This window comes from Littorina saxatilis, linkage group LG14 (assembly GCF_037325665.1).
Source record: "Littorina saxatilis isolate snail1 linkage group LG14, US_GU_Lsax_2.0, whole genome shotgun sequence".
In the NCBI taxonomy this organism is placed as follows: Eukaryota; Metazoa; Mollusca; class Gastropoda; order Littorinimorpha; family Littorinidae; genus Littorina; species Littorina saxatilis.
The window spans coordinates 5,402,350-5,414,718 of record NC_090258.1 but is presented as its reverse complement, the minus strand read 5'-3'; the positions used below and the strand labels follow the sequence as shown (position 1 = coordinate 5,414,718).

General features: G+C 41.9%; 2 protein-coding genes across 3 annotated transcripts in view; one reads left to right on the top strand and one right to left on the bottom strand.

Moving 5' to 3' along the window:
• The window catches only part of LOC138946978 (uncharacterized), a 271,906-nt gene that overhangs the window by 21,860 nt on the left and 237,677 nt on the right, over positions 1-12,369 (bottom strand). The window lies entirely within an intron of this gene.
• LOC138946972 (mucin-like protein) overlaps positions 1-12,369 on the top strand; it is a 254,265-nt gene that overhangs the window by 182,396 nt on the left and 59,500 nt on the right. For both annotated transcript variants that reach the window (XM_070318397.1, XM_070318396.1), the window contains exons 11-12: positions 3,172-3,414; positions 10,671-10,799. In XM_070318397.1, the coding sequence (XP_070174498.1) occupies positions 3,172-3,414; positions 10,671-10,799 (372 nt within the window). The remainder of the gene's footprint in view (positions 1-3,171; positions 3,415-10,670; positions 10,800-12,369) is intronic.

Genomic DNA, 12,369 nt, shown 5'->3' with positions numbered 1-12,369 from the left:
AAGTAATTGGAGACCAATTACTTTAACTAATACTGATTATAAGATTCTAGCTAAAGTTTTGGCAATAAGAATGGGTTTAGTAATTAATGAACTAATCAGTGTAGATCAGGTTGGTTACCTAAAAGACAGAAATATATCAACAGTGATTAGAACGATTGATGATGCGGTTAACTACTTCAATGTTAGTGGAAAAGCGGGTTATCTGCTTGCCCTGGATTTTAAAAAAGCAGGCTTTTGACAGTATATCAAAGTCGCTACTTCTTAATGTTTTTGACAGATTTGGATTTGGATCTAGTTTTAAAAAGTGGGTGGAGATTTTGATAAAGGGTACTACAAGCTGTATAAATCATGGAGGTTGGTTATCGGAGAGGTTTAACGTATTTAGTGGAATTCGACAGGGTTGCCCGTTTTCGCCGTTGGCTTTCGTCTTGGCGGTGGAACTGTTGGCGATTAAGATAAGAAACAGCCCTATAGTTGGAATAACTACACCGAACATGATTAATCAGGATGGTACGGTCATAAAAATAAAACAAATGGCAGATGATACAACCCTGTTTTTAACAGGAGGCGAAGCCATCAAGGCTCACGTAAGAAATCGACAAACAGTAACACAAACTCAATCACTCCGTCACACACACACACACACACACACACACACACACACACACACACACACACACACACACGTACCTAAAGTGTGGATGGTTACCTAAGAGGCGGCACTGGGTGTAGTGCCTTTCTAGTGCACTTGCACTACAACAGCACTGGGTGCAGTACTCGCTCCGGCATCGAAGAATTTTGCACTAAAAAATGCACAAAATTTGACCTATTTCGTCGCCTATAGAGGACGGAAAGAATGTCATTTTGAACATTGTTATGACATTCTTTCCGTCAAAAAAGTCAATTTAACGGTGTTAAATGAAGCGACCATCCACACAATTAGGTTGCCATCCAGAGTTTAGGTTGCCATCCACGTGTGGATGGTTGCCTTATGGTGATTTAGGCAACCAAACCTGTGGAAACGGGGGTACACACACACACACACACACACACACACACACACACACACACACACACACACACACACACACACACACACACACACACACACACACACACACACAGAGAAAGAGCATAGGTGAAACTGTGCAAGAAAGCGAGACACTAGATCTAGATCTGTCTGTCTGCATGTAGCCTACTTACAGGGACACGACTGCCAACTAGTCTCGGCCCGCTCAAAATAATAATGACCGAGACTTTCAGTACTTACTTCGCGTGACGTCTAACCCTCTTACGTCATAATGTGACGTCAATGTAATGTGACGTCTTCAAATGTTAGAGTTTCTACCACAGACATACACACGCACGCACGCACGCACGCACATACGCACGCACGCACAGACAGACAAAGTTACGATCGCATAGGCTACACTTACGTGAGCTAAAAAACCGAGATGATGCTAACATGGCAATGAACATATTGAACCAATTTAGCAAAGTCTCGGGGCTACAATTAAACTTAGATAAAACGAAAGCTTTGAGAATGGGGAGAGAACCAACGGAACCTAATCTGCCTTTCCACGTTGTTAAGGAAATTAAAATTTTAGGGATTAAATTTAGTAGTTGTAAAATGGCAAAAGACATCGAGGAAAACTGGAAACTCAAAATGGAGAGTCTTGATGCCATGATTAAACAGTGGAGTAAAAGAGATCTTAGTATACAGGGGAAAATAAGTCAGGCCAGTGGATCCTATGTTTGTGTCAAAGTTCGGAATGATTCACGAAAAGTCATTCAAACAGTCGACGTCTGACAGGCCATGGAACAGCAGGGGCGGACGAGGGGGGGGGGGGTCTGGGGTTTCCGGACACCCCGCCCCCCCAGCCAAAAAATAAAAATATTTTTTTGTGTTTTTTGGGGTTGAGTTTCAATTTTTGAGGTATTAATCAGTGACAAAATCTGCTGCCTGAAACTGGTAATGATCATCCTCAGAATGCACCAGATTGCACCATTTTGCATCCTTTTTTTCAAACTTTTCCGGGGGGGCATGCCCCCGGACCCCCCTAGCAAGCTAGGCGCTTGGCGCCGTCAGCTCGGCGCTTCGCGCCTTCACACCCATATCTTCACAATATACTTTGGGAAACCAACCCCCATAAAATGAACTGATCCGCCCCTGAACAGTACACGAAACGATTTAGAGCTTTCGCTGCCTACGTTCAAACTTTCAAAACTTCGCGGTGTATGAGTGCGACTACGCGTGCCTTGGCGTGTGTGTGCGAGTGTGCGAGGGCTGTATTTTGTATATTGATTATTTGATACATGTATAAATGTGTCTCCAGGAATATGTTCTGTTTTAATCTTGTGTCGATACTATTTAGTTCTGACTCGTTATTAGCCATTGAGTATAACTGTTTTATCATCATTGCTTTATTGTTGTTCTTTGGCCATTTACGTTGAATGACTTGTTATACATTGACATTGATAGTTTTATTCTTCTTCTTCTTCGTCGTTCGCTAGATAGTTTTATTATAAGAACCTTTTCTAATTCCTATTAACTCGATGTTCTTTAGCTATATGTATACATAAATGCATATTGTAAAGCAGTATGCATTGTTAGAGGATCTTTTAGTAGCAGTGTTTAATGTCGAAGCTGCCTTTCCCAGTTTCACCTAAGAGACCGACTGTATATTGTGTTATTGTATTTGTCAGACTTGATTGTACCAAGTCCCTACACATGTTGTAATGCGCTTAGAGCCAAATATTTTTGTCTTTTGTAAGGGATAGGCGCAATATAAATACACTTTATTATTATTATTAAATTCTTTGAAAAATACTCGCTCTCTCTCTCTCTACGAAGAGCTACTACGGTGTTCTCTGGTTGTAAGTGTTCAAACGAAAGGGTGTTTGTACTGTATGTAAAAGCCTGGCGGTGTCTGTGCTAATTTATGGGAGGCGGAGAAGACGGGTCAAAGATACACAACTTTCAACCTTGCATGAATTGAACATAGGATTCCTTTAACATAAATTCCACTGAATCTTGAAGTCCTCAAACACTGAAAAGTCATTTTTACAAAATGGGAAATTTATTCATCTCTGAATGCGCCGAAATTTGGATCAATCTCGCTTTAATAAACAGAAATGCAAATTGATCATGTATTATTTTTTTTATCGAAGCTTGGCTGTGCTGTGATCCGTATTTCCTTACCCTGGATGAGGAGGAATACTTGTTCAACGGATGGGGTGAATACACGTTGGTGAACCTGACCATTCGTCGCTTCTCCTTCATCCTGCAAGCTCGCACCGATCTGGCAGAGACAGACACAGGCGCACTCACCAACTCCACGATCTTTTCCGCCTTTGGGGCTCGAGAAAACGACATCAGAGTGTTCGTCCAGCTGGATCCAAACACCAAGGCGGGTAAGAATGTATGCAATCACAATGTACATACATTTCTGCAGTTGAGATTATCATGTATTGTATTGTGTTTTATCCCATGACCTGCCTCTTTGTCTCTGTTAGCTGAAGAGGTGATTATTCTGGATAATCCATCACAACCATATGGATAACCCATCACAACTGAGTTTCGATTTCAACGGTCATTGTCTTTGATTTCAGAGTACAATTGAATAATTTATAGAGGTCATCTGCATATTCAGAGTTTACAGATGGACTACTTTTTTCAACATACGACTGAAATATTATGTGGTGTCAAAGTCAATATCACGTATAGGTACAGGCCTACATGCGTCAATATTGAGAAAATAAAAAATACTTCAAACGATACGCACATTCTGCATGGATTTAAAGAGCGGAGTCGAGATATTTCGCTGGCTGAAGCGACTGCATGGTCAAAGGCATGTTCAACGAGTATCGCGAGTGGGATCAAGGGACAATACTCCCTAATTTTTACACAGACAGCCATCTACACAGAACCGTGAGAGAGAGAGGGAGAGAGAGAGAGAGCGAGAGAGAGAAAGAGAGAGAGAGAGAGAGAGAGAGAGAGAGAGAGAGAGAGAGCACGAGAGAGAGAGAGAGAGAGAGAGAGAGAGAGAGAGAGAGAGAGAGAGAGAGCAATCAAAACACAACCCAGTCAATCTGAAACTGACATCGATTGTTGAAGGCATGCCTGCGGTGCATAACTCTGGAAAAGTTGTCGTAGCTGAGAACCCGTTGAGATCCATTCCAACGCCAAAAAAATAATCAGAAGAGTCACCATGACGCCAAATCAAACGTTAGGTTTTCTCATTTGGTTATTTGCTTTGGCTTTAAGTGTTTTGCTTCGATTGCTAGCTGAATCTGCTTGCAACCGTGCTGTTCAAGACTGTTCGAACTGTCGTCTGCTAGATGGGCTTGTGTGAATCCGAGTCGAGTCAACTGCGGGGTTCAGCGACAAATGAGGGAGTGGCATCAAAATGAAAAGAAGAAGACGAAAATAAGTTGGAGATGCAGTTAAGATATATGGGGAAGAGAAGAGGATGTGAGGTGTTAGATGTATCCAACCTTAGGTGTTCAAACTCAAGACCGGGACAAAGTAGAAAGCGATGTTCCGCGACCGACTCTCAGTGCCGACATACAACTTCCAAGCTTTATTGCTTAACGTCTACAACAGGCGAAGTATTGAAGCTTTGGCTCACCTAAACCCGACGACTGAATATGTAAGTGATCCACGTGTGAAAACCGAAACAGAACAGCGCGATGACAGCCAACATTTCTATCCCCGACTGACAAACAGTAACACTGCATCCGAACTGACTTGGGTCAACGATCAAACCAGCACGGCCCGAACTGAATTTGTTGCGCTGCCATTATCGTGCGCAATTCTGATAAAAATATAAACCCGGTATGCCGAATTGAGTATAACGAGAGCCGATGTCAATTATACACAGGGATATTTTAAAATGACTTTCAAAATGTAAAAGCAAATTGAAATAGCAGACCTTTTTATAAGCTATATGAATGACTGAATGTCCACATACAAGTCGAATGACGCCGTCTATTATGCTGACAAATGGGAACTAGCTTTGCGCATGAATTCATTGACATGAATTTCGACAGCGGAGGCTTTTGGCAAGCTGAAAACAGGCACGGGCAGGTTTTAGTGAAAAAAGTAAGTGTTTTTAATGAAAACGTCGGAGTAATGGGATAAATAGCTTACACACCTCGTCCTGAATATCTTGCATATTTTCCCTCGGGTCGATTTTCAGGTATTACCTCGCCAAAGGCTCGGTAATACATGAAAATATGCTCGGGAAAATATGCAAGATAATCAGAACTCGGAGTGTGTAACCTATATGTATTGTGTTGTATTGTATTGTATTGTATTGTATTGTGTTGTATTGTATTGTATTGTTTTGTATTGTATTGTATCACTATTGTTTGTTTGTTTGTTTGTTTGCTTAACGCCCAGCCGACCACGAAGGGCCATATCAGGGCGGTGCTGCTTTGACATTTAACGTGCGCCACACACAAGACAGAAGTCGCAGCACAGGCTTCATGGCTAACCCAGTCACATTATTCTGACACCGGACCAACCAGTCCTAGCACTAACCCCATAATGCCAGACGCCAGGCGGAGCAGCCACTAGATTGCCAATTTTAAAGTCTTAGGTATGACCCGGCCGGGGTTCGAACCCACGACCTCCCGATCACGGGGCGGACGCCTTACCACTAGGCCAACCGTGCCGGTTCTATCACTATTGTATTGTTAGTTGATAGTGTATTACTTGTTGTGGTCGTGGTATAGGTAGTGGTCGTAGAAGTGGTTGAAGCAACGGTAGTATGTAGTAGAAGACGTTGTCGCAGTCGTACTGATGACTTCCGACCATGAACACAAAACATCCGATTATTCTGACCCGCCTATTATTTTTAACTGACTTGATTAATGTAGGGTCTTCGAAATGACACTAATATCTCTTACTTTATCTTATGTTCTTGAGTTTGGGACTGTGAGTATTTCTGCAGTGACTGTGTGTGTGCCTGTGCATCCTTGGCGGATTGTGACTTTATTCAGTTATTCTGCAGAAAAGACAAATGCTGGAGAAAAACCGTTCTTTTCTGCAGCATTTCTGCATAATGTCATCTTTTGCCGAAGCAGCGTTTTTTTCTGCAGAAAAACATTTTACTGCAGTAAAATTGAAATCAAGAATGCTGCAGTAAAGTGCTGTTGTTTTACTGCAGAAAACCTGTTTACATTTTTTCTGCAGCATTTTGTACTGGCTCTTGGCGGATTATGACATTATTCAGTTATTCTGGAGAAAAACCGAAATGCTGGAGAAAAACTGTCTTTTCTGCAGCATTTCTGCATAATGTCATCTTTCGCCGAAGCAACGTTTTTTACTGCAGTAAAACAGTTTTTCTGAAGCATAATGTTTTCTGCAGCATTATTGCGATTAACTTTTTCTTCAGAATTGTCTGTGACAGTTTTTCTGGAGAAAAACGAACGACCTTGCAAAGTAGCGTTTGTATTCGTCGCCCCCTGGGGTAGTATAAATAGAGCTTAAACAATGACCACGAGTTGATTACTGGAAAATAAACCACGAGTGGGTATTTGCAGCCGCTTGGTAATTCACGAGTGTGCGGAGCACATGAGTGAATTACCAAGCGGCTGCAAATACCCACGAGTGGTTTATTTTCCAGTAATCAACTCGTGGTCATTGTTTAAGCTATTTATACAACGAACAACACGGGTCGAACATGCAGTCATGCAGACGACATTTTGTAGGCAATTTCATTTTAGCCTAATCACTCAGAGTGTGAAATGCGCGTCATTCAAATAGTTCCTATTCTTTTACTTTATTCTTAGTCTCCGACTCGTCGGCATTATACTTGTCTCGTCTAAATATCGGACCCCATTGCTACGATTAAAACACAATAGCGTTTATATAGCTATTCTGACATTACATTCTGTGTTAAAATCATGTCACGTTTTTGTCAGCAGCAAGGACCAGAATGGTCCATGTCGTTGATTGCAGACGACGGTTCCCTTTCCGCATGAAGCCACGGAAATAACCGAACATTGAAAAACCCACGGACATGTATTACGGAGAAAACTCGGGATAACCGGATGTTTAGCATTACGTCAATATATGCTAGGAATCATATGACGTCATGACGTATCATGCTTGCCTACGTAGATTGTATATGTACATGTTCGAAAGTCTGACTTGTGAATTCGCGTGGTGAAGACTGCGGTAAATCTGTAGATGATAAGAGAACAAGGATTGTCTCAGAAGAAACGACTAAATGTTTCAGACCGGTAACTTCATTTCAACATTGCACTATATAGGGCCTAATGGACGTTCTATGTGACAGGAGAGTTTGCTGATTTTGTGTTAAACATTGGAGAGATCGTCTGCTAGAATCAGAGATAGGTCGCTTCAGATTGCAGCTTCTGGAAATGTGCAAGGTTTGTTGCCTGTTAAAGAATTGGATTTTACACGTAATGTATGTCATTGTATGCCTGCATCATTAGTTGTCAGTAATTATTACATGTGCTGATTGTTCTCTTTGCCTGCGCGCGTATAGTATGTTGGTTATGATTGGTCATAGTATGTTTGTTTATGTTTGGTCGTTATCTTTGCCTGTGCGTGTATTGTATGGTTGGTCGTTTTCTTTGCCTGTGCATGTATAGTTTGTTGGTTATGTTTGGTCGGTTTCTTTGCCTGTGCGTGTATAGTATGCTTGGTCGATGTATGTATTGTAAAGCGCTAAGAGTAGACATTTTTCTAGAATAGCGCTATGAAAGTTTGCATTATTATTATACAGTAAGCAACAACAAAAACACACACAAAGCAAATGGCATCGTCTGTCGACTAGTCATACACGTCAGCCATTGTTGTTACAGTTTTGAGTCAACATTGTACGTATTCTTCCGCAACAGGGTCCAATCGTCTGGGTTTCAAATGTTCTAAAAATAAATTCTAGTGTTGGTTATTTTTTAACCCTCTTTATTCTTACTTCGAATAATCCACGTGTGATTTTTGGGTTTAATCTAAGTAGTTCGTTCTAATTTCTTACTTGTCTAAAAATAATCAACTAGATTTAATCCACCCCTCGGTTGCATTGCAGGAGTTGTATAATAGTTTTTATACAACTCCTGTAATGCAACCGAGGGGTGGATTGAATCTAGTTGATTATTTTTAGACAAGTGAGAAATTAGAACGAACTACTTTGATTACACCAAAATCACACGTGGATTATTCGAAGTAAGAATAAAGAGGGCTAAAAAATAATCAATACTAGAATTTATTTTTAGAACATGACATCATTTGAAACCCAGACGATTGGACCCTGTTGCGGAAGAATACAACGTTGACTCAAAACTGTAACAACAATGGCTGACGTGTATAAAGTACACGCATACCTCGCCAGGTTTGTTTTTGTGACTAGTCGACAGACGATGCCATTTGCTTTGTGTGTGTTTTTGTTGTTGCTTACTGTACATGACATACATTACGTGTAAAATCCAGTTCTTTAACAGGCAACAAACCTTGCAAATTTCCAGAAGCTGCAATCTGAAGCGACCTATCTCTGATTCTAGCAGACGATCTCTCCAATGTTTAACACAAAATCAGCAAACTCTCCTGTCACATAGAAGTGCAATGTTGAAATGAAGTTACCGGTCTGAAACATTTAGTCGCTTCTTCTGAGACAATCCTTGTTCTCTTATCATCTACAGATTTACCGCAGTCTTCACCACGCGAATTCACACCAGAAGTCAGACTTTCGAACATACAATCTACGTAGGCAAGCATGATACGTCATGACGTCATATGATTCCTAGCATATTGACGTAATGCTAAACATCCGGTTATCCCGAGTTTTCTCCGTAATACATGTCCGTGGGTTTTTCAATGTTCGGTTATTTCCGTGGCTTCATGCGGAAAGGGAACCGTCGTCTGCAATCAGTCAACGACATGGACCATTCTGGTCCTTGTTGCTGACAAAAACATGATTTTAACACAGAATGTAATGTCAGAATAGCTATATAAACGCTATTGTGTTTTAATCGTAGCAATAGGGTCCGATATTTAGACGAGACAAGTATAATGCCGACGAGTCGAAGACTAAGAATAAAGTAAAACAATAGGGACTGTTTGAATGACGCGCATTTGACACTCTGAGTGATTAGGCTGAAATGAAATTGCCTACAAAATGTCGTCTGCATGACTGCATGTTCGACCCGTGTTGTTCTTTGTATAAATAGCTTAAACAATGACGACAACTCGTTGATTACTGGAAAATAAACCACTCGTGGGTATTTGCAGCCGCTTGGTAATTCACTCGTGTGCTCCGCACACTCGTGAATTACGTGTGCTCCGCACACTCGTGAATTACCAAGCGCCTGCAAATACCCACTCGTGGTTTATTTTCCAGTAATCAACTCGTGGTCATTGTTTAAGCTCTATGTTCCGAGCTCTTGTAAGAAGATTATGTCACGGTCGAAAGTCTTTGACGTCAATTATAATGCATCATGACGTCATGCTTCCCTGTAGTCTTTCTCTCTCGCGCGGTGTGTGTGTGTGTGTGTGTGTTCATTTTGTGCACATGTGTTAGTGTTACTGTTTATGTGTGTGTGTGTGTGCGCGCGTGCATGAGTCTGTACTCGTGTGTGTGTGTGTGTGTGTGCGTGTGTGTGTGTGTGTGTGTGTGTGTGTGTGTGTGTGTGTGTGTGTGTGTGTGTGTGTGTAAGAAAGAGAGAGAGAGTGTGTGTGTATGTGTGTGTGCATGAGTTTGTGTGTGTATGAGTGTGTGTGTGTGTGTTTGTTTGTAAAGGTGTGTGTCCGTCTATGTGCGTATGAGTGTGTGTTTTGTATGTATGAGATCTGTGTGAGTCACTGTGTGTGTGTGTGTGTGTGTGTGTGTGTGTGTGTGTGTGTGTGTGTGTGTGTGTGTGTGTGTGTGTGTGTGTGTGTGTGTGTGTGTGTGTCTGTTTGTAAGAAAGAGAGAGAGAAAGAAGGAGAGTGGCGGAAAGGAAGTCAGACAGAAAAAATACATTCGTGTCATGCACAACTATTGGTAATTCTGGATAAGTCCATCTCTCGACAGAGGGGGGCTCGCGTGCTCCAACATTATAATGAGCCAGTACAAAATGCTGCAGAAAAAGTGTAAACAGGTTTTCTGCAGTAAAACAACAGCACCGTTTTACTGCAGCATTCTTGATTTCAATTTTACTGCAGTAAAATGTTTTGCTCCAGAAAAACCCGTTGCTTCGGCGAAAGATGACATTATGCAGAAATGCTGCAGAAAAGACAGTTTTTCTCCAGCATTTCTGTTTTTCTGCAGAATAACTGAATAATGCCAAAATGTTGAAGAAAAAGTGTAAACAGATTTTCTCCAGTAAAACAACATTACCGTTTTACTGCAGCATTCTTGATTTCAATTTTACTGCAGAAAAAAACGTTGCTCTCGCGAAAGATGACATTATGCAGAAATGCTGCAGAAACAAACAGTTTTTCTCCAGCATTTCTGTTATTCTGCAGAATAACTGAATAAAGTCATTATCCGCTAAGGATACCTATGTGTCTTCGCGTGCGTCTGTAATTATACCGTATGTACGTGTCTGTCATTCTTTCTGTGTCTATGTGTGTGTGTGTGTGTGTGTGTGTGTGTGTGTGTGTGTGTGTGTGTGTGTGTGTGTGTCTGTGTCTGTGTCTGTGTGTGTGTGTGTTGCAGCCTTGATCATCTTCGTAAACGACGAAGATTACAGCAGGAGATTCAAAAACGATCCTGATTTCATTCTGGACGAGGACGATGTGCTGCTTCAGAGAAAGAACGACACTGTACAAATTGCCTTTCCAACAGGTACGCTTATGCTCTTATGTTGTTGTTGTTGTTGTTGTGTTGTTGTTGTTGTTGTTGTTGTTGTTGTTGTTGTTGTTGTTGTTGTTTTCTTGGTTTGTTTGTTTATAACGTTCCTTCAACTTATTTGGTAATGCAGGACCAGTTGTTGTTTGTCGATGTCCGTTCTATTGTCGTCGTTGTTGCTGTTGTTATTATTAATTGTTGATGCTGCAACCTGCATAATTACTCAGTAACATTATAATAGGCCTTGATATCAATGTAGTGGAAGGGGCGGATCACATCATTTTAAAGGGTGGGTTTCCAAATTTCTTTTAGGGACAATTCGACGACGCGAAGCGTTTAGTTGAGGGCGCGAAGCGTTCGAACCTCCTAGGGGCGTCAGGGGGTATGCCTCCCCCCGGAACATGTTGATAAAAACAAGGAAAATGGGGCAATCTGGTGCAATTTGAGCCACGAAACTTCCCCTAATACACCTTCAATAAAGTAGATTTAAGAAGACACATTCGGATCAAAACAAGGATAATTTACCGATCTGGTTCAACCTGAGCAAGCAAATTACCCAACTACTTTCCAAAACCGTCACTTAGAAGACACAGTGAGCGGGAGGTCGTGGGTTCGAACCCCGGCCGGGTCATACCTAAGACTTTAAAATTGGCAATCTAGTGGCTGCTCCGCCTGGCGTCTGGCATTATGGGGTTAGTGCTAGGACTGGTTGGTCCGGTGTCAGAATAATGTGACTGGGTGAGACATGAAGCCTGTGCTGCGACTCCTGTCTTGTGTGTGGCGCACGTTAAATGTCAAAGCAGCACCGCCCTGATATCACCCTTCGTGGTGGACTGGGCGTTAAACAAACAAACAAACAAACAAACTTAGAAGACAACGGCCGGCTCTTAGGGGGGTCTGGGGGCACCCCCCCCCCCCCCTCGGAATTTTTTTTAATAAAAACCAAGGAAAATGGAGCAATCTGGTGCAATCTGAGCCATCAGATTTCTTTCTTTTCAAATTTATTTATTCTTTTTTTTTTTTTTAGGCTGGGGGGGGGGGGTTCCGGAAACCCCGGAACCCCCCCCCCCCCCCCCTGGATCCGCCCCTGCGTGGATAACACAAAAGGAATGCATGCAGAAAACCACGAACCTAACATCTGTTTGTTCATGGGTAGAGATGGGAAAATGGCCAGAAATACAAAGACATACAAAAGGAATTGGGTCGGTCCTTCGGCCAATCGCCAATTTTTGTTTTACTTTGGCCGAAACTTTCATGTCCCTATCGGCCAAATGTCCGAAGAGCATTCGCCTAAATCGGCCAAAGTTTGTCCATTTTCCAAGCAAAATGGCTCACCCTACACGGTTTTTTGACTCACATGCGAAGCAAAAGTGAGTCTATGTACTCACCCGAGTCGTCCGTCCGTCCGTCCGGAAAACTTTAACATTGGATATTTCTTGGACACTATTCAGTCTATCAGTACCAAATTTGGCAAGATGGTGTATGATGACAAGGCCCCAAAAAAACATACATAGCATCTTGACCTTGCTTCAAGGTCAAGGTCGCAGGGGCCATAAATGTTGTCTAA